At 48.1% G+C, this 23,452-nt stretch overlaps 1 protein-coding gene across 2 annotated transcripts in view; it reads right to left on the bottom strand.

The window, feature by feature from the left end:
• KAZN (kazrin, periplakin interacting protein) overlaps positions 1-23,452 on the bottom strand; it is a 233,839-nt gene that overhangs the window by 75,473 nt on the left and 134,914 nt on the right. For both annotated transcript variants that reach the window (XM_074924904.1, XM_074924903.1), the window contains exon 3: positions 16,651-16,828. In XM_074924904.1, the coding sequence (XP_074781005.1) occupies positions 16,651-16,828 (178 nt within the window). The remainder of the gene's footprint in view (positions 1-16,650; positions 16,829-23,452) is intronic.

The following is a 23,452-nucleotide window of genomic DNA, read 5'->3' as shown; positions in this document are numbered from 1 at the left end:
GCAACTGCTCAAAGAGACGCTGCTTCTCCGATCCCATGTTGGATCTGGTCTTTCCCACTCATGGTCTGCGAAATCCGACACGCCCACACTCCCTCCCTCTGCAGTCTTCAAACATCAAGGGGTGGATAAATCCCCCAGATGCTGTTGGCTTGGTTTTTTTCCCAGGACTCCTCCTTTTACATCCCTAGCAATATTTGCCTTGCGAGGGCTTTAATGCTTGCTGCAGTCCTGGCACTGTTCAGATGCAGAATGGTAGCACACGGTCCTAATTGTACCCCAGGGTATAACACAAAAAGAAAAAGCCTGTAGAGGAAAAAAGAAAACTATCGATTGCAAAACATTTTTAAAATAAATAAAAGAAATCCAAAACACTCGGAGTCTTTGAGATGGCATAATAGGACCTGAACAATGGTAATTGATCTTTAAAATAACATCCTTCTTCTGACCAAGAAGAAAGATAGTGAACTAAAAATTCTTCTTCATTTTTAAAGAGCCTTTTAATAACCTGAGCACTATTCATGTGGGCTGGGGGTTATGACAAGGACAAATTAATTTCACTTAGTGTCCAAAATTAATTTTATTTAGCCCAGCCCCGAATAATTAATGTAATTCCTTGCAAACAGGTCCTCAACTTCCTCCCTCTGATAACCTGCACCAAGTTAGATTTCAAATAAGAGGCTTTTGGTTAAACTTCCCCTTGTAGTGCTCAATACACTGTAACTCATAGTTGGGTTTGCTTCATCTTTCTCCTTACAGCTAATCCACAGGTACCTTTACTTAACTAAAGCATCTTTGGTTTCTTTAATGAATGCACCACCTCTAGTTTACTCCACCTTTTTTTTTAAAAAAAAAAAAGAGGCTCCCCCCTCCCCCAACTTGTTAACATTTTGCACAAAGATATTTTCTATCTGAGCTCACTTTAAACAGAAAGTTTCAGCTAGAGACAACTGGGAAGGTCAGGGATACAAACCAAAGAGCAGAGGGGAGGAGGTTATGCACTGGCAGGGGTCTATAGCCCACTATACATTTAGCTTGGACCATGTGGCCATACACACAGAAGCCTATGGACCTGGCTGGGCACTCAGTATCTTCTGTAGGAATACCTGTACATGTGGATCCTTCAAGAGAAACTAGTCAGCCCCGAATTCAGAGGTTTTGCATCATGCTAGAAAACGAACGTCTTAAATCCAAACTAAAAAAGTACATCCTCTTGCCTACTTGCAGCTCAGTTGCTAAGTGTGTTAATGTATGGGAACAAGAGAAAACAACTGGAAATGAAGTTAAGTACAACCCAAGGTGAAGCCAAGTTGTTTGTTTTCATTATGAAAACCCACAGAAAAGAAATGCAAAACATGAAACAGCCCAAAGCCAACAGTGAAAGAAAAAAAAAAAAAAAAAAAAAATCACATTCACTCAGAGAATTTTCTGAGGGTAAATGTTTGGTTTTATCCCAGTACACTTAGGTCAGCCTGAATTTATGTTAATACCATCCACGGAGCAGTGCCAAAATACTCACGCTTGACAACCTGTAGGTATTTTAAATATTCATTTTTCCTCATGAGCATAAATACCCAGCATCCCCCCTTTCCCACTGCACCAGTATAAGCCTGCAACACCTACAGCAACACTGATATTTGCCACAATCAGTGGAGACTGCAGACAGCCCAACAACCCTCACTTACTCTAAGCATCTTCACTTTTTTATTTGTTACTATGAGCACAGTAGTGTTTGCGTACTGGTTTGCCATCCCTTGCCTACATTTCTCGCCTCACTCTGGTCTCTCTGTGCTAAATCTGTCCTACCTGGTGCTCACAACATCAAGTTAATCATTGGTTGTGAATTTAATTAATGTGTTGTTTCTCCCTTCAACCAGATCATTAATAGGGCTGATAAATCAAATGTGCCATTGTACTCGGTAACACTGGATTTGTGATATTCCCCAGAGGACCAGGACACGTAAACCAAGGAATGAAATTTATTGAGACATGAGTACAGCATCCTCATCTGTGACAGTCGGATATAATCATACTCCAGTGATGTGAGCATTATGTAAGGGAATGTTGTGCTCTGGCCTGCTCAACAGAAATGCCACAAGACCAATACAGAAAAACATAAAAACTGGCTGGCAATTAATTTTGTACATCACTTCTCATTCTCCTTTCATTTGTGCTGCCAGATCGGTAACATTTACATTTGTTTCATAAAAGCTCAGGTAGAGAACAATACCAACAGGAGCAGTATTTGTATTTAAAGGGAGGATGGAGATTCAGAATGAGGAACACTATGTGTCATACTTGAGACTGTTAGGGGTTTTCTGCCCCCTCTTCTAACAACCAAGCTGATCCCTCATGCACAGTGGTGCTTTCCCATCACACCCTCCCACGTGCACAACCCTGGTGTTAATAAAACCATCAGGAGGTTGTGATGAAAACAGAAAATGAAAGCAAAGCAACACATATAGCTGGCACCAACTTTAGACTGACCTATGCAAACCAGCCCTACGACAGCAAGATTTAGGCCCTCAGTCTCCACTGCACATGTCCAGCATGACAATATCTGCAACCTGACCACCCACCCTGTATTCACCAGATCCCTCAGCTACTCTGTGCATAAGGTTTTGCACAGGCACTGGCCAGGAAGGAGCTATCAGAAAGAATCTTTATAAAAAAAAAAACACAACACAAGTACCAAACAACAAACCTTGTCCCTGAGCAGTCATGTGGCTTGGCTTTTATTTCTGCTTTTCTTTCAGGTTTGTGCTGAGCAGCCTGGCTGAGGAGAACTTCCCATCTCTCAGAGCACCAGCAATGCGGAAAGCTCCTATGGTGAGCCTATTTAAATGCTAATGAAAGGGGCAAGGCGAAGCACAAAGAGAAGAGGCAGGGCCTTTCGGGTTCATTCACCTGACAGCACTGGCACCTCCTTACCACCTTCACCTGGAGGACCTGGAGGATCAATCCAAAAATGCAAGGGTCCTCAATGTGGGTCACAGCCCCACAAGACCCAAGAAGATCTCAGTGGGTGCTCCGGAACACCAAGACTTGATAGAAGAGACGCCCTCCTCGAGTGGGTCACGGAGAAATGTTGGGCAATGAGCAGAGCTGGGAACACCCTTGAGGAACCAACTCTGCTTGCAGGCACCTCCAGACGTAATTTGACGCAAGCACGACAGCCTTTACCAAACGCAACCCTTAATTAAGCTGAAGTGGTGCCTCAGCAGCGATGCAGCCGACGGGAGAGATTAACGTTATGGGTGGGATCATCTCGCTTGCTGCCCTGGCTCACACCACCCTCGATGGGGAGAGACCGGCATCTCCCAAAGACCATTCATCTCCTCCTGGGATGTCTAAAATACCTGGGGAGAAATGCCCTCTGGGGGTACCGGTCCCTCCCCTGCGACTGCGCAGGAGCCCCAGCAACCAGCCCGGGCAAGGCCCGTACCTGTCGGAGGGCTCAGCTCGGGCGTGACGAGTCTCGGCGTGGGAGCCTTGCCAAGGTTCAAGTGCTTCGCAATTAACTTTCACAACAAACCAAAGCCTCAAGAGCTTTTAATCTCCAAATAAGTAGGAGATGTGGGTCCACGCCAGGGCTTTTGTGCCCTCGTTTATTGACGAGGCACTGATAAGGACCTTGTTTTTTGTCTGTTTGCAAGCACATCCGCACAATGGGAGCTCCAGTTATCTGCCTTCGTTTACATAGCAGGCTAATGAAGAAAGGAACAGTGTAGCTGTACAACAGGTTAAAACACGGGGAACATTTGCCTAATAGTTCGACCTCATGCAAATAAGCTTAAAGGAAATGCTGAAGAACAAAGATAAAAATTCCAGCACAGGTATCATCCACAGCAAAAGTCTCCTGGTTGTGCTGTTGTCCACCACCAAAATAAATTTTTTTTAAAAAATAATTTAAAAAATCATGAGTTCATCAGAAAGTAGCTAATCTTCCCTGCTAGCCATCATTTAAGAGGTGAAATAACTAACAAAGCAAGTCCGTGCTTGCCTGAACAAACAGGCAGGAAGGAAACTCTGCTGTGCCCGGCAGGATAACGCACCGGCGATGGCTCCTCATTGACATTCTTCGTCAGCAACGGCACTTGTCACACAGACAGACACCACACTCCTGTTTACGGAGTTCAGCGCCTGACCAGCACCTCATCGTGATAATACTTTTAATAACACCCAGAACAACTTGCCTGTGAATAACACGACTCTCCTGCGTGCCCCTCCTCTGTCGTTATGAAATGGAGATGCCTGCAGCAGCACACAAGCACGCAACACTGCCTGCTGCTTTACCTGGCAAAGTTTGGGCTAAAATTCAGACAGAATTGGCTGTATACTGCTCAGGACAATGTTTACTTGGCTTGTGAGTGAGCTCATAAAACACGGTGTTTTCTGTAGCACTTGTACCAGCATCTATGGGCACTAACTCCCCTGATGTTGATGGGAGCTGTGCTCATGCACACAAGGCAGAAATGGACTTTTTAGCATGCATACATATTGCAGAGGGCTCTGGCCCAGTATACTGGGGTGTCTGCAAAAGCCACGGGGCAAGGGGATGTGTTACAGGTGTCTCAAGTCTCAGCCATAGCATCTGTGGTACCTTACACCTCCTCTCCCTACTCTTATTCCCTAATAGACTGGAATAAAAAATAATAATCTTTGTGCTTTTATCCTATATTAATTCAAAGTTCTGTGCTGGTTTATTTTCCTTACTATTTTTTTTTTTTACTCATTTTCAACAGAACAAGTGATGAAAATGTTCTGGCCATGTTAATTACCAACTTAATACTGCTCTCCTAATAACATATACACAGATTTACAATGAGATCAGAACAGCTCTGCTAATCAGGAATAAACCTAGTATACTGTAGAGGGTTATACTTTTTTATTAGTCTTTCTTGTTCATCTAATTAATGGTATTACCCTCTGAACTGTGTACACACACTTAAAGAAATTCAAGATACACTGAAAACATGCCCCATGGGAACCAGAGTATGTTTAATAATTTCATACCGGTTATCTCCAGCACTACGTCCATTCATGCCGTACACTTGCAGACAGTGGTACCCAATTCTTACTCAAGATACTTGGTTTGACAAGTGTCTTTGACCACCAGTATAAAAAAAAAAAGCATGAAAAAAATTGTCTTCAGAGTATCGCTCCAATTCTCCCACTTCCCCTCTCCTCACCAGATTGGCACAAAGACACCAACACACATTTGCTGATTCAAGTCCAAGAAAGATGCAAAACATTGCTGCAAAATAAGCTTGTACTTGCATCGGCAGTAACGACCAAAAACGAATTAGCAAATGAGAGCTACCTCACAAAAACTGCAGTTAAGCAAAACATCCCCCAATTTGGAGTCTTTATGTACAGCTGCAACTAAAAGGAACCAGCATTAATCACCACAAGTCTTCAAGGCTTGGATAATTTTCCTTCAACATGAGTACCCAAAAGCTCAGCTGCTCCCAGCTCGGAATACACAGGAGGATCCAACACCCGCATTTTTAAAGGTCTCTGGGTGACTTCAAGCACCCATCCAAGATGATGTTCTGGGCATGAGTTCCTGCTGCAGGTATCTGCCAACCCAAGAGCCCAAGTCCCTTAATGCACATCCTGACCAAGGGGCAGGTTGCTGCAACCACACAGGTGCCAAAATACCCCACCAGACCTTTCAGCACCACGGGAGTGCTCATGCTGTGGCAAAACAACTGCATCAGGTCACCCACATTCTCACTGAGCTGGTAACTGTGTCCTGGAGTAAGGGTGGCACCAAGGAGTGGAAATGATCCTTCGAAATAAAGCGAAATGAACCTCAGCAGCAGCACTAAATTCCACAAGTCCAAAAACCAGGTATATCAGCATGTTAATAAAGCCCCTGAAATAGGCGCAGCCCTGCAGATCTAGACCCAAGCACTGCTCCCAAGGCCATCCATGAAGTCTCTCACCAGTGAGGACTCACTTGATTTCTCCCTGTACAACATTCGCATCCACTGGAAAACACGACCATGCAAAATCAGGTTTGACTAAACTTCGTGATGAGGTCAAAGGTGCGTGTGCTGACATCACGGTATCAACAGGCTGGCGCACCAGCCAGCTCTGCTCATTTGGTATTATCTGGATCATTTAATGCTGCCAACAAGTGGAGTTAATGCATTATCTTCATATGGGTTTTTAATCCTGCAGGGTGGTCATTACCGCATTATTGTTGGAATAATTAACAGGCAGAGCTCTCATGGCTTTTTTACGCATGCTTCCCCCCCCCTCCCAAAGTAAAACAAGTAAAATAATCACAACCATATACACAGGTTTAGCATCGGGCTATTTCCAGGAGCTACAGACGTGAGGGTGTGCAGCAGTCCAACCAGGGAGCACTACAGTCCACAAACCACAACAGCATCAAATAAACCTCAGCCAGAGATAATATGGCTCCATTTAAATGAAAAAGAAAAGAATCTTTAAGGAACCTAAAAGGTATTCAAACCTATTTACTAAAGTGCTTTCCATTAATCTTGCCATACGCACAATGCTGAATCAAAGACATTCTGCCACTGCGGAGCAAATGTGCCCATCAGAGGAATTATGCCCAGAATGAAACTGGTCCCTAACGAATGCACTCAGAAACCACAGTGATAAGCAGGGTGTAGAAGATGGGTTAAATTAGATCATTTACCAAAATACCCTGGAAATGATGCATGTCCGAGGAGGAACAGCACATGAAAAGGTTCTCTGCAAAGGTGGCAAAAATGCAAAGTGCTTTTTGAAGCTTTGCTCTGCCTGAAAAGCAACAATAAATTGTACTCAATGCTGCACTCGAGCAACCTCGGCAGCTGCTGGTGCCCTGTCCCGGGGGGCCACATGCCCTGTCCCGGGGGGCCACAGCTGCTTCAGACCTTTGTGCAACTCCAGCAAAAACTGCAGCAGCTTGCAAGCAACTTCTGGCAGCTCAAGTCCCAGTGCTGGACCAGAGCCACACAATGACATGGGCATAAGAAGCAAGGCAAGGAGGGCAAGGTGGCAGCTCGTAGCCCGTGTTCCAGCACACCCCGTTAACCCCTTTGGCTCCCTCCAAGGATGGTTCACTCAGCAGCTCCTAAATGGGGCCAGACAGTGCTGGGCAGCGAGCAGAGGGCAGATGCTCAGGACCAGCCAGTAGAAAGCCACTCAGCTCCCCTCCGTTCCCAGGCTCGTCCCCACCGCTGCCTCTCCCCGCAGCTGCACCAACTGACCAAAAGCATCAGGACTCCAGGGCTTTGCAGGAATCCACCTCAAAGCCCACACTCAGCAAGTGCCTGGGTACCTTGTAATTAAACCCTGCAGCATTTTTGCTTATATTACAAGACGTTACTCCAAAAATATGCCTCTGTGGCATTAAATAGAGCTTTTCCACTAAATAGGTGGCCTTCCTAGGCTTTGTCAGACGCATGCTGCTATGAGCTTTTTATTTCGATGGCTTTTTCCTAGAGCAGCTGCAGAGCTTTAGCCCCACCACCTCTCGCTGCTTTTCATGGAAATTTAGGAACTCCATTAATCAGTCCTCTTACCCCAAACCGTCAGTTTTGAACCCCGTTCCACCACGAACTGAGATCATGCAGGAAACTGAAGCTCATTTGAACAAACCCCCGTACAGCTTTAAAAGAAGCCCCATTCCCAAGGATGGCAACACCGGTCTCTGCAGATTCAATTATATGTTGGAAACATGGTGTGGAACACATCACATCTCCACCTGGACTGGTCCCTTCTCTCCTGCCTGAGCCATCACTTTTGCAGGAGAGAAGTAATGACAAATTTGGGCAAAGCCATTTAACAAGTCCAGATACATCACAGGGGATATAAAAGTTCAAGGAATTAACATTAAGCATCTGCAATTGGATGAAGTGACAGGTTTCACCCAAGCAGATAATGCAATAGTTGACAAACACAAGAGCAAATAACTGAGCATGTTTAAGGCTAGAAAAAACAATACCAAACACATGCAGATAGAGTATTTTGCCATCACAGGACGAGGAATCTGTTTTCTGAATGTGCTGCTGTCACACGAAATCACAAAACTACGTTGTTCAGCTCTGAGGGAGCATCTGATGCCCAACGAGTAACTCCGAGCTGGGCTCTGCTCCTCCTTGCACCCTCAGTGAGGAGTCACTCCAGAGCTGCACTGCAGATGTGCATGGCTCCAAGAGGAAAACCAGGCCCCCAAGGTCTTCTCCATCAGCACCATTGTGCCCAGACCCGACACAGCAGGCTGTGACGGCTGTGCCAAAAAATGCTGTGCCCTCCTGGCTTTCACATCACAGGGTAGCTGCTAGTCAAAATTCAAAATGCAGCTGCATTTGGAGATTTTCTGACTGAAAATCTCAGTACAGTCCACTAAAACCTTTACAGCAGTCCTTTAGGTTTCTTCTAAGATGTTCTTCTTCCCCGCCTGCAACTTAAGAGACCGTCTAGACCATCTAAATCTAGGTATCAAAGTTAAGTTCCTCAAATCAATTCACCTTGCTTTCCACCCCTAACACAGCACATCTCCCCGAAAGAAACAGGAAAACACTTCCCATGCTTGTGCGCCTGCAGCATATTTTGACTCGTAACAGTATCTTACAGCAATCAGAAATAGTCTGGAAAAAAATACCACTTTACAATAGGAAGGCAGAGACTGCTCAAAACAGCCCAAGTACCAAAAGCAGAATCTTACAATGAGCTTTTAATGCATCCCTGAAGGGCGTGCAGCACTCTTGTGCATACCTATACAAGACCACAACACCAAACTAGGCATTTCAGGATATTGTGCTACTCAAAAGGAACAAGGGAAGATGTAACTTAGGGCGATTTAGCCTGCTGCATGAACACTGCACAGACCCAGAGCTGGGCTTCCCATTCAGCCCATTGGCAAAGGCCAACAGTAACCCCACACTATTTTTCCCGTTAGTTTCCAGAGGAGGATGACGGACAGTTTGCTTAAAAATAACGGGCTGGAGCAGAAGTGTGCAGGTATGCTGCCAGCCTTCATCTATCATCATCTCTGTGCTCAGACAGCGTGCATGCTCGCGTGCACTCATTACTGGAAAACCCTCCAGTTATAAAACATAGCCAAAGGATTTGGTTGGCGAGTTAACGTACTGGCTAGTGAGGGTTGTTACTATCAGAAAGACGGGTCTGCTTCTGCAAATCCCATGTTTTTATAAGAAAAGACAAAAGAAACTAGAGACTTAAGCCTTAGTGAGGCGCTCTGTTACAAACCCCAAACGTTGTCAGCGGCCTCAATCTGCTGGAGCAGAGGCACAAGCTCTGTTTCATCTTCTCTGAAAAAATACCCTATTACTCCACAGCAACGTTAGCTCTGCAGGTTCGACTGCTGTTGCAAAAAGGATTCAGAAAAACCTGAAGATAGGCATCAGCACAGCATTGTGCTCACTTGCTCTCTTTACACCTCACATATCATATGTATTCACACCAAATACAACTTTTTTTTTCCCTGCAATGCATGCTATTTTCTGCAGAAAGGCAATTTAACTCCCCGGTGAGGGAAGATGCACACTCTCATGAGCGAGGAGGTGATAGAGAGGTTTGGGATTCTCCTCCAGATGCCACCCAGCGAAGCGGGACAATAAAGCAGAGATTGCATGGGCGAGGAGCGCGTCCCCGGGGATGGCAGCAGCAAAGGCTCTGACACACCAGCTCCCCGTCAGATAACCCCGAAGGTTCAGCTCCCAGATGCAGCCTGTAAAACCTGTGAAATTTCAATTTAGAGGGAGAAGTGGCATGAAAAGATACGAGGTAGAATGACTCTGTAAGGACCAAGAAGGGCAAGAAATGGATTTACAGATGCCCTCAGAAGAGATGCTCCTTCCAGAAAAAAGTTTGCAGAAGCATTAAGAGACATGAGCAATTCTCCAAGACTGGGATGCAGCCCAGCCCTGGACCACATGAGAGCAGAGCATCACTCAGTCCCTTTTCATTCTTCAGTGATAAGGTTGATCCTCTCTGAATCACTGGGTCTCCTGGGTGCCCACAGGAGATCCACAATGCCTTTACGATGGCACCACACTCCCCTTCATCTTTCTGTAGGCATCTTTGCTCCTTTCTCATCATCCAAGTGATCTAAAAGCAAACTCCAGCCATGGTACTGCCTATGCTTAAAATGTGTGGCTGACCACACATCTGAAAAGCAAAACTCACAGCAAACACGGCCCTGCCCGCTGCAGCTCTCACACCAGGCAGGTGTCAGAAATCCTAATGACAAAAGCCCATTTCTCATCAGGTGCTCTGTGCTAAAACAGCTCACTGCTGCAGTTCATCTTCTGCACTTCAAAGCAGAGGTCTTTGCAATTTAGCAATTTTCAGACAGACATATCACATTGTCAGGCACGGCCAAAAACCAGGAACCTGCCCCAAAAACCACCTACACTGAGTCTAGCTGGGAGTCACCAGCCTCATGGCCCAGGGCCAGCTCTGTCCCCATCCTGGCAGCTCCTCACAGGGATCTGGAAAAGGAGGGGACAAACAACTTAGAGAAATAAGCAGTTTCTCAGATTATTGAAGCTGGGCAGCCAGAGCTGGGCTGAGGGGCACTGGGGTATCAGGACGTGTCTGGGAGCCACCGCCTCCAGCCAGTGTCACACTCAATCATAATCAATACCTCTGCAAAGTTGTTCTTACGCAGCGACGCATTGTCCTCCTGCAAAGCCTCTGTTATCTCAGGTCCCCCTGGTTCACAGCCTGTCACCATCACTCAACCTCAGCCTCTCGGCCCGGGGGAGGCATCCCCAAACACTCACCCTCTCATCTCCAGTTACCCCCCTTGGCCAGGGGTGCACAAGAAAAGCCTTGGGAAGAGCTTTTCCTCCCCTTTGCAAGTTCTGCAAACAGACTGACTATGAAAAGGACTTCAGCCCATGCTTTCAAAAGCGGTTATTCAATGTCTCTATTCTGGTGAGACAGCTCAGACCTGCTGTTTCTTTTTCCTTAAAAAAGCTAAACCCATTCCACCTCCTGCTCACACAGAGCACACCTCCAAACATCAAATATGTATTTGTCTAGCTTGAGGTCTCCAGACCTGTTGCTTCCACCAAATCCGTCTCAATACCCAAAAGCATCAGCCACAAAGACTCAAGCAAAATTATATAGCAAGATAAAACAGGAATAGATTGCAAAGCAGCGAGGAGCAACTCCCCAAGCCTTCAGCATCCCATGGGTGAGGACATATCCTGAAAAACGAGGTCTCTGGCCGACGGATTCCCCAGGGTTTCGCACACAGACGTAACCCCAGCCTGGCTCCGCGCGCCACGCTACGAGCACACCGGTTCTGCAAGCTGCTGCGTCAGTACCAAGAGCTCTTATCTCACGCTTCGCTGTCAACAAGAAATTATGAGAACTGAATTTTAATAAGCTGGAGACTGAAGCTTTGCTACATACTGTGCTAGCACTGAAGTTCAGTGCCTCATTTACAGCGATGTACTTCGGCCTTGTTTGGTGCAAGGAGAGGAGCAGGGACCACTGAGGAGAAACACTTGCCCTCAAAGGCAGGGCAAGGAGCCCCCCACCTGCAAAGCCTCTTTTGGCAGCTCAGAGAGTTTCATACTAAGGATGCAGATTTTCAGAGAAGACTGCATTTACTACTGTATCTGGAGTAACAAAGAATAATTAATGGGAGGCAAGGCTGTTGTCCTGGAGGATATACCCAGCCCCACCAGTGATTATTTGAGAGTTCCTGAATCCCACAGGCAAAAATCACCCTTAACCTTGCCTGAGTTTAAAGCTTGTTTATACCTCCCTCTTCCCATCTGCAAGTCTAACACCAAACATCTTCATGGTTACGCGACTAATCAGGGAGTTGGAAACCCAGGATTAAGTCCTCCTTCAGCTTCAGAGTTTACTTGAGCTTACTCATCCTCAGGAGCTTCACTAAAACTCCCCTGGACAGGCCCTAAAGGAATGATAATCTAAATATTATGCTAAACATGCCAGATGAGGCTTCTGAATAGAAGAACTCCAGAAAGGATATTTTAAATTAACATCTTCAAAGACAAAGGTATAATGAGGACCTGCAGCCAGGTCCTTGCATCTAAACCTACCATGTGAATATTGCTATGCACAAATTTATTTCCCAGTGCATGCAATTGCTTCAGAGCATGAAACTAATTGCTTCCTCACTTCACAAACTATGCAGGACAAAGGTAAAGTAGGAAATTATTAGAAAGAGTAATAGTACAGCAAGACCTTGATCTTGTGATAAGCGTGGTACAAAAATGCTCCTGATACACAGCTGCAGTGAGGCATCCAAATTCCTCAGGTTCCTTTACAGTATCAGCTCTCAAGCTCTGAAGAACAAATAACAGGGAAGATTTCCGAAAAGATGAAAATGGTACATTTTCAACAGCTCGAGATGATTACTCACAAAATAGCAACAGCACAGAGCACAGAGGTAACTGATTGCCTCCTGGGCAAAAGTCAAAGTCTTTGCATTGCAGCTATGAAAGCATACAGAGATCAAAGAGAAAAAGAGAAAACTCTATTTTAGGCTGTCATGAGCATGAAGGTCCTACTGGCCCTTTGGCCTCACCAAATACCAAGACACGACCAAAATCTTTCTTATGCTGCATGTGCCTGAGATCACTGTGCAGCAAGGAGGAGAAATCCCTCATTCCAGGAGCAGGGTACAGCTCTTGCTCCCGTCCCAGCTGAATTTTGGCAGCATCCATGCTAACACCACCATCACAGCCCAGCTCCACACACCGTGAGCTGGGACACAGTGACCACCCCGTGCCACCCACGCCCTGAAATAGGAAGGGAGATAAGCCAAATGCTGAGCGAGGTATTATTAATAACTCTTAGCTATTGATTGTGCTTTACATCTTCAGGCACTTTACCAACTCTAATTAATTAAGGTGTTCTCCATTTAATGCTGGGAGAAGACTAAAGCAAAAACATGAGGCTGAACAGACCAGCCACCTGATTCAGCACAGCAAGTCCTTGCACCCAAACTCTGCATTTCCCTGCAGATACTGCTTTTACTCAAACTACTGAAAATACAGACATAGATTCAGCAAAGACCCTAAGCCAAAAGCCCAGAGGTGCACCCAGCATGAACAAGGCACAGCCAAGCATAACACACAACAGCACTTGCTGTGATGCTCTGCCTGCATCCTCCCCATCGTCACCAGCATGCTGCTGCAGCCTGACCCAGACCACAGGGCACAGGAAGACCTTTTGCTTGCAATTAATTTGGCCAGTATTAATTCAAAGCCAAATTCAAACACGACGGTGCTGACACACAGCTCCAGCAATGTTACCAAGAGCTGTCTGTAATTGCTGTGCTAAGTGCCGGGGACATGCAGTATTGATTTCCACCCTGATCTGCATCCAGGTTTAGACAGAGGCTGCAGCCAAAATACTTCTTCCAGCAAACTCACCTTTTAGAAAGGACTATGAGGACTGAGAGGTTTGAACGATTAACACTCATGCTAAGGACTGTAACAATGCACAAGTTTCATTCCTACCTACCTACGCACACCCACCATCCACTTCTGCTCTCCCTCTTTGCTGAATTCTTCCAGTTTTGTTTTAAATTGTGTAAAACAGGCCCTTGAAGCGTACTGCAAAAATAGTGCATTATAGCGGGGAAAAGCCTCAGTGCGCACAAAAGGGGCAGAATTACTACCTCGAGCTGTCTCAAGCTGCACCGTAATTACACGAATAACGCATCTCACACACTCAGTATTAATTAGTGACTGAGCACAGCACAGAGGCACACGTTCAACTCCTTTCACATGGCTTGGGACTGACCCGGAGCACCTGCCCGCAATGATGAGATCACCAAGCTCCTTCCCGTGACACGCGAAGGGACCTGCCGATTCCACCACACGAGTCGGGACCAAAGCAGATCCCCACCCAACAGCCACCGGCACACCCCACATCCGCGCCTGCAGGTAAGCAGCTGCCCACCCAATTCACCAGCCTCCTGCCTGCCTCCAACGTCTCTGCGTAAAACAAACAGCTTGGCAACCCTCCTACTTAGAAGGCACACGACAGCAGAGCTATTCAGAGAGACTTGTTTTCACCCCATCCTTCTGAACGTTGTCTCAGAATCCTCAAGGAAAAGCATAAGGCTCACTACAGATATCTTGGGCCTGCCTAAACAAACAAGAGTGATGTAAGAGAGCGTTTATGGCAGTATATAAACAATAGTATCAAACTTAGGGAGGAAACCCAAAATGGAGAGTGAATCCAACCAGTGGGGTTTGCAGAGACCAAGTACTCTCCCCCTTCTCTCAATAAGCATGATGAATGCAATGCTCTTCAGATGCAATTTTACACTTAATTAATTGGCTTCTGTTATACCACCACTGGTACGTGGCTGGATGTACCACATTTTAAGTAATAGCCTCTTAAACTCACGGGAAAGGGAAAAAAAAACCAACACATAAGAGCTACAAGGCCACAGAGCCACACCTCTTTAGGGAAGTGTCCTCTTTCCTAGAACGCTGAGGCAGATTTGCCACCTTAAGGAGTGAGAAGATGCACTGACCCCTCCAGCAACTTCAGCAGCCGTCAAAGGTACCGGTCTCACACCCAGCCAAAGGTGGGACCACTCTTTGCCTCTGGTCACAGGGACCCCACAACTCCAAGGCACATGTAATTGTAGATAATAAGCTGAAACATGCACGCTTTGGGGGAACGGAGCATGTTTATTTGGCACCGTTACAGCGTACTGACTGTTTTCCAGCATGCCAACAGTAAAGGAACCCGAAGAGGTGTTTTTCCCTCACTCTACAGATTAGAAAACCTCCAAGGAAAACAAAAAGAAACCCAGACCCTTGGAGAGCCACATACCCATTCCTCCCTCGCCGGGGTGTGCTGTGGGAATAAAGGCACTGTTCCTCTGCAAAAATACACGCGCCTCTCCAAAAGTCTCCAAAAGGCGAGGAAACGAAACAAAACACAGAGCACAGCCGCAGGAACGGCGTGTGCACGGGCAGCCAAAGGGTTTTACCTGCTGTTCTAGCGGGAAGGCTGCGTTTCCACACCCACACTGATGCCCTCTATGCCGTGTCACCAGCTGCATTCCTGATGCCCCTGCTCCGGCGGGGGAGGATGAAGGCATCCTCCTTCTGCCCTTTCAGCAGATTTTTCTAAAAGAAAGCGCCTCAGTAGCCTGGATATGGCAGGGTCTAGGTCAGATTATACCAACAGGCACCTATGCAGATCAGTTCTGAAAATACGTGACCACACACGTAACTTTATTCCCCGCAGCTACCGGGATGCTCTGCTGGGTCCGGCTCCTGCCACACAGCAAACCCACCTGATGAGGGATTAACTTTGTGTAACAAGTGGAACTCACACACCACACCCCCGCTACCGAAACAGTAAAATACAACAAGCTAGATGGAACAAATCCGCAAATTAATCCTTCTAAATAAATTTGCATTAATGCCACGATCAACAAAACACCGGCAGTGCAAGAGCAGCCTGCCGGGAGCAGCGATACTCACCAAGAGCTACACCAGCCTTAGAACACTACAGTTTAACCAAAAGGCAACTGTGAAGTAACACCTAACCACCATACCAAGAGATACTCACAGTAAATAAGTAACAAGTAAATAACAGCTACTGACATTTTCATCACGCAGGTGTAAATTCAGTTCAGTTATCGGGGAAGGGGAGGACTTGCACTATTTTTGCTCTGACACCAAGGCTGCTCCAGGGTGAATTGTCATGCAAGCCTGCAATTATTTGGGAAAAAAAAATATATATATTCACATTTAAATGTTTCTAAAGTAACAGCGATGGCAGCACCACTCTGATGAGCAGGGAACGTGGATTTCAGCCAGGTGAGCACCAGAGCCCTGCAGAAACAATCCGGACCCTGTCTGTTAACCTTCACGCAGAGCCAAGAACAGAAAATCGCTTCCCACTCCCCCCGCACCCCGTTTTCCACCCTCGGCCTCCGCCGCTCCAGCTCTGAGGCCCCGCTGACAACTTTTTCAGGGTGCAGGGGTGAAGGGGGGGATGTACGCACCGCACAGGGGCTGTGCGAGCCTTTTACTCCAGACTTAAGGCGTGCCGTGGGTGGGGGGGGAGGTGGGCTGTCGGCTCCCCGCAGGGTACCGGGCTGCCCCGCTCGCCCCCCCGGGGTCAGCGGTTCGGCCCGGGCCCGCGGGGGAGCGGCGGGGCCGGAGCGCCGGGATCGCGGCTGTAACATGGCTGCTCTCCTGCCGAATTACGAAACCGGTTATGGGAGCCGGGGTACCGGGGCGAGCGGGGCGGGGGACGGGCGAGTTAAGCGACGTGCTGGGGACTGGGGTGGGAGGGGTTGGGGGGGGAATCCCTGCTTGGACTTGGGGGCGCTGGAGCCGAGAGAGGTCAAAGAAGAAGTAGCAGCAGGGAATTAGGGAGCAGCTGAAAAAATCAAAAGGGGGGAACCCGCAACCGGCGGGTGGAGCCGGGTCCCGACGGGACGCACCCCCCACACCCCTCCCTTTCCTTTTCACCTCCCCGCAAAACGCAAATAAACAAAGAATGACAAATAATAATGAATGGGGGCGGTTTCCAGGCGGCACCCGCGGAAAGACACCCCCCCATACACACACACCCCCCCCCATACACACACACACCCCGGCGGAGCGGGGCGGGGGGGTCGCGGGCGGCGGCACCCACCTTGCGCGCTGTGCGGGCCGTGCTCCATGGCCGGGTCGCTGCCCAGCTCGGCCAGGCGCCGGCCGGTGGCGGCCAGCTCGGCGCGCAGCGCCGTCACCTCCTGGCCCGCCGCCTGCAGCGCCCCGTCGATGCGCAGCGCCAGCTGCTTGTTGTCGTCCATCATGTGGAGGATTTTGGCCTGGGGGAGGGAGGAAGAGGAGGAGAGAGGTGAGAGAGGGAGCGGCGTGCGCCGCCGCGGGGGGGGGGGAGAGGGGGCGGGCAGGGGGCTGTGCCGGGCTTGGGGGGGAGGGAGTAAGGGGCTGCCTGAGGGGAGGGGGCGGTGCGAGAGGCGGTGCGAGGGGCGGGGGGGGTCTGCGAGCCCCGTGAGAATGGGAGGGGGCGGTACCGGGGGGGGACTGTGCAAACGGGGGGTGACCTGTGCAAAGGGGGAGTGCAAAGGGGAGGGGGGGGTCTGTGCAAAGGGGGAGTGCAAAGGGGAGGGGGGGTCTGTGCAAAGGGGGAGTGTAAAGGGGAGGGGGGGGTCTGTGCAAAGGGGGAGTGCAAAGGGGAGGGGGGGTCTGTGCAAAGGGGGAGTCTGTGCAAAGGGGGAGTGTAAAGGGGAGGGGGGGGTCTGTGCAAAGGGGGAGTGTAAAGGGGAGGGGGGGGTCTGTGCAAAGGGGGAGTGCAAAGGGGAGGGGGGGTCTGTGCAAAGGGGGAGTCTGTGCAAAGGGGGAGTGTAAAGGGGAGGGGGGGGTCTGTGCAAAGGGGGAGTGCAAAGGGGAGGGGGGGTCTGTGCAAAGGGGAGTGGGGGGTCTGTGCAAAGGCGGGGAGCAGAGGGGTCTATGCAAGTGGGGAGCGGGTTGTGTGAGCGGGGGTGCAAAGCGGAGAGGCCTGTGCAAGGGGGTTGTGCAGGAGGGGGTGTTTGCCCCCTACCTGTTGCTGCCCCCCCAACGCCCCAGCAGGCGGGCAGGGCTGCGCTGGAGGTGAGCGGGGCTCGGCTGAGGGCACCCACGGTGTTACGCGGGTGCTCAGCGTGTGCTGCGGGGCCGGTTCCTCCTGCGAGGGGAGAACCGGGGATGGGGGGGAGACGATGGGACACAGCCCTGCCGCTGCAGAGCTGCCTTTGTAGCAAGCCCCCCCCAGGAAGTTTAGTGCTGCTGCTGCTGCGCGGGTGCGGTGGGTGCTGCAGTGCCCGGAGCTGAGAATACCACTAATTAACTGCCTTTCTGCTAATTGGGCTCAGGTTCACGCTGGTTCGTGGCCATACCCTGCAGCAGGTGGAGGTCAAACAGGCTCCAAATATTCCCCCTGGAAGGATTTGGGCTCCAAAAATTCCCCCTGGAAGGATTTGGCAGGGGAGGGGGGGGAGCAACCTGTACGCTGCCACTGCTGTAGCAGCGGTTAATGTGAAGGTCCTTACGCTGGCGGTTCATGTGGCATGAACCCAGGGTGAAAAATCGAGAATTATTCGGTATGGTCGCTGGCGACTGCTAGAGGGAGCGCTGATGTTTCCTTGTGCCTTATCAATGCTTCGGAGGGATCCACTTGTGTGCTTGGCAGGGCCTGGGCTGCAGCACGCCTGCGGAGCTGCCATCCTCACCGACGCAGCCGTGCACGCAGGTCTTATCCCCGCCAAAATGAAATGATGCTGCTCTGGAAACCACATCCTGCGTGGCTGCGCCTCCCCGAACCATCCCTGCTTCCCAAAGCTGCGGGCAGCAGCGCTGCTTGGTTCTGACCTGAGCCACGTCTGTCTTTAAAAGTTCACAAATGGGGTTTAGGATCTGGGCAGCAGCCCCCACGGCAGCGGGGTGGGAGCCTGGGGGGCCCTGCGGAAATGAGGGTGGGTGCGGGAAGCGCAGCGGGGAGCCAAGGCTGGTGAGGAAGAGGAAAGACAGAGAAAATCACAGCCCTTAAGGAAGGAGGGAGAAACAGTCCTGCCTGTGTCTGTACGATTTGCTAAACCCACCGATATTTGCCTGCATTCAGGCTTTTGGCTGAACAAACCGAGAATTTAGAGCATTTCCTTGAACTTCAGGATGCTCCTTCTGCATCAGCGCTGGCATCGCTGAGACCTTAGCCAAAATGCAGTAAAAACGGTAAGAAAGGGCTTCCCTTCTCAGAGAGCTGCAAAGATGCCTCTGGGAGAGGCTCGACATGAGATAAAGCAGCAGCACGTCACTGTCCCACGCAGTGAGAGTCCCCAGGGAGTGCTGGGATGTGGCTCTGCAGAAGCAGAGGGGTTTGGCATGTGGTGTCCCCAGGCAGCTTTTAGGAACAGAAATCAGGTAAATCCGTCATGTCAGTCTGCTGAAAAATAACACTAAGATCAGCCTGGGTCCCCCCCAAAGCTTCAGACCTGATCTGGATCGTGCATGCAGCCAGCTCTCCAAGACTGAAAAGAAACAAGTCCTTGTCAAGTGGCATCTAGACCTTGTAATCTGTAAAAGGATTTTGTAAAACAAAGAAAATCTAGTATTCAGATAAACCATACAGTGGCTTTTTCAAGGGGAAGTTATTTTTGACTGAGAGTTTCCAGCAGTGTCTGCAACCCAACCGTTAGCGCTGGGCCAGTGCACTTGGAATATCAGTGGAAAGGTCTGTTTTCCTTAATGAATTCCCAAAGGGCAGACAAATAACTCGCAAGGAGAATAAATGGGATTTCTGAAATTCTTTCTTCATCACCTATGCAGCCATCCCTGAATGAGATAAAGTTTTTTAAGTATATATAGAAACTGAATTCTAATCAAGATAAATGCCCGGTTTCATGCCTAATTTGCATGAGTATTTGCTGCAAACTGTGCTTGCAAATGAGAGAATTATGTATGTAACCAGATAACCTGAATGTGCAATTGGCAGTACCATATATGCAAAACTTAGTCATTGCTCTTGAATAAAACGTAAGCTTCAGCAGAAAGGAACTCAGCTTTAAAGTGCAGGCACATTATTTTTATCATAAAAAATCAGGTTAAAACTGATTTGAGCCTTCCAAGAACACATTCGGCTGCTGAAGCAAAGTCCAAATTATGCTTCTTACTCAATCTAACCTTAATAATAGACTAGTTGAGTTGCTGTACTGGCAGCACTGGAATCTTTTTAATTTACCGATGCAAGAGAATTTCTACATTAGTGCGTGTGCTATTTGAAAAAATATGTTTCTTAAAGTTGGCTGTGGACTCATCCGTAAATTAATAACCTTGCTTTAAAAAATCTTCCTTATTACTTTAAGTCCTTTTGAGATTCCCCTGAAGATATCTTGAAAGATTTTCTTCCCTTCCCCATATCTCCTCCCATCCTTACTAAGGAACAGCTGGGTCCATTTAAAATTGATTTCAATCTCTCAAAGCAGGATTTGATTTCTCCAAGCTTCCGCCTGGAAAGTGCACAGTGTCGCAGCCACCCTGAGATATCAGCTGGCAGAGCTCGAGCCCGGCAGAAAACAAGTGGGGCAGGCACGAGCACGGGGCAGCAGAGGGATTTCCAGCGTGAGGGTGCTGGGGTTTGCTGGCCGCCTGCAATTCAAGCGGTGAGATGTTCCCCGTGGCACTGGCTCGCCGTCCCACACCCCGACACGTTCCCAACCCCAAATCCGCCTGCGCTCTCAGCCTACTTCGGAGATACGGGTAACCCACAAAACCACAGAGAGGTCCTGATCATTGCTCCGCCAACAAAACTGCTTTCAGGAAAGAAGGACTAAAAATATCGCCAGGGTGTGCATTCAGAGTGCGATGCTTGAGGATTGGTTTTGGATTGTGCTGACTCCCATTCCCATTTTTGCTGAAATCCTCAAAATTGGGATGAAATGAAGCATTAGGAAACGAACTGGGCCTCGTTCCCTTCCTTCTGTTAGTTTTGAATTAACAAAAAATTAAATTAAGAGCTAATTAAATCGACAAAATTAGAAACATATTATTTCCCAAAATTGCTTTGCTTTTTCTTTTTTTTAATTCCAGCTTTCACCAGGCGCTTGACAGCTATGCAGCAAATCTGTGTCCCTAAGGGATGGGAGTCCCTGGCCACGCAGACGAGGCACAGAGAGGTCGGGAATATCTCCTAAGGACACACGGGAAACCTGAGTCAACACCAACAAGTCCCAAATCTCCATTCAGCCTTAGCTACACTCAGCATCTTTTCAGGTGCTCTTGCAAGAGCAGCCTTGAAAACCTGAAAAAAACCCTCAATTTTGAGCAACATATTGTAGTAGTAGCATCACATCCAGGCAGGCTATTTCTCAAGAATATATGGCTGGCACAAACATGGATGAAGATTTGAGAATACTGCTCATCATCTTTGCTCTTGTTTCAACCTAAGGAGTGCAGTAAAGGGAATGTGAGATGGTTTGGGAGATCAAAAAGGGCTGAGTAGCACGCAGACACTGTTCAGGCCTTCCAAACACTTTAATTTGCTATTCAGATTACCACTTTTTATAGTTTAATATGTACAATATGCAAAGGAACCAGTTTAACTAAATGGGAAAGGCCTTTTGTGTTAAGGATGAATGTAATCTAATACGGCCCTTTGACTTGATTCAATTAAATCCTTTCTTTTCCAATTAAATAATCAGCCAGAATTTAATAAAAATGAATTTCAATGTGTCAGCCTGCAGAATGATGACCTCTGAGATGGTGAAGGCTTATGTAAATTCTGCTGATCGCTTTTTATCTGCTTGTGTCTCACTTCCACCAAAAAAAAAAAAAATTGCCTTCTGTTGGTATATTTACATTATTTTCTCATCTGCACTATGTATCTCTGCTTACAGTAACAATTCCCAGCTGAAAACCAGGCCGTGAGTGTCACCAGCTTCTTTTCAGCACATCCTCTACAACCCACCTTCTGTGACTGGAAAGAAAGATCACCAAAGATGGGATTTTTGATCTGTGCCTCTATTTTGTTACACTCTGGCATGCTGCAGTGTGAAGAGTGGCAATGTGGCCCTTTCCAAATGTCACCAGAGACATCTGGGTGGCCATTCATCCCCAAAGAAAAGCTCACCAACAAAATCCAGTCCGAGACACCAGCAAACTTTAGGAGCAACCACCAGAAAAAGCACAGCGTGCCCCGGGTTCAGGAGTCTCTTGTAGCACATCCCTGCAAAGTAATTTCCAACCAAGTTACAATAGTTGTTAATCTCTACCCTGTTTTTTTCCGCTACAAAGGTCACATTTTTATTTGTGTATTTATAACTGCATTTGACCCCCCCTTCTCACTCTTAAAATACTGAGCACCGACTCTTTTCTTCCTCAGCTGGAGTATACGGCAGCATCTTAACACAAACCTTGCCGAGGTGTTACTGCTGCACTGCAGCTGGTACACTAGTGCTTTAGTTAAAAAGTTAGTAAAATGAGATTAAACAGAGCTAAGGATGGGTGGGTTAAAAATGTGGGTGAATATTCTGTTTTTCCACGTGATGCTGCAGTGACACGTTTCCCCATCTCTGTTTCTGTGCAGGTGAAAGGGTCCCAGTGACCTTCCTGTGCTGCACGTCCCTTGGGACCACGAAAACAAACCCATTAATGTTTATAAAGTGTCTGGGACCGGGGGAATTACATCACCGCGGCAAGATACAAGTTTAATGGATCAAAACAAACCCCAGATCCATCCCCCCCAACTTAGACACGTCTCAGTTACCCGGCGCAAACCTTGAGGAATCCCACTGAGAAGGGATAATTGAGAGAAAAATGTGATCCCAGAGATTTTTCTCCAGTGAACCCATTTTACGTTAATAGGAAGCAGATTTCTAGACCCCTTGCAAACAAATGACTTCCACAGCATATTTCACAGCTGAGCGCATCTATGGCACCAGTCTTTATATGCAGCTCTATTAAACCCAACATTTGTTTAATGAATTACAGCAATCTGATGAATCTGTGTACGTTCTGCCTATATTTAAGTGTTTATGGGGACGACGTCAGCAGCCAGCTTTTCACAAGCAGGTATTGGTGTCAGTGATGAGCTCCCGCTGCAACATACCCAAAACTTTTAATATTCTGGGGTTTCTGCTTTCTTGACTATTGCGGGCAGTTGACTGCTGCTCAGTTTTATGAATGTTAAATGCAGGAGTTCCAAGGTCTCTGCTTAACTGAAAACTGTTTGGATTCAGTGCAGATTTGGGGGGGTTTGTCCCCACTGATGAACCATGTCTGTCATCTGAGAGCTATAAACTGTGGCACATCTCCCACCTGGCCCAGGTTGGTCCATGCAACTGAAAGGTGAATGAAGCCATTAAAACTCACAGTCAATCGTGGCTGACATGCTACAGCTATTTCCAGGATGACCTCATCTTCATCTCACGGGTCGGTATATAAACCTTGCCAAAAATCTAACTGTGGTCCACCCTCCTGTTCTAACTATCCCCCGCTGCAAACTATGCATCAAGTGCTCCCTTTCATGGCATCTAGAAGCACTAGTGATGATGGTTTAGTGGTAATTCACCTCTGATTTGTGGTGGTCTCCAGCCCAGCTCTCTCCACTCAGGAGCAGCTTTGCTGGGTTGTACCTACACAGGTGTTGTAGCTCTGGCTAAGAGCCCCAAAGGTGCATCCGCATGAGCAGAGCTGCCTGGTTATACTTTGCTGCAAAAACTGTTTTCATTTGGACTGAAATATCCCTAAGGAGTTGTTTTTAGCACCGACCAAGTGCTAAAAAAACTCAGACTTGGCCTGAGCCGGTCCACAGCCGTTGCCCTCAGCCAGCCGCTGCCCAGAAGGAGGATGCAGAAGGATGCTCCGAGCTCCAGCGCTGGCCCCTCCGGGTGTTTTCAGAGCTGAGCTGCCTGGCAGGGGCTGTGCTTGCTGCGTGGGTGCTCGGCCGTGGCTCAGCAAAG

The sequence above is a fragment of the Athene noctua genome, chromosome 22 (assembly GCF_965140245.1).
Source record: "Athene noctua chromosome 22, bAthNoc1.hap1.1, whole genome shotgun sequence".
Classification (NCBI taxonomy): Eukaryota; Metazoa; Chordata; class Aves; order Strigiformes; family Strigidae; genus Athene; species Athene noctua.
This window is presented reverse-complemented; position numbering and strand designations above follow the sequence as displayed.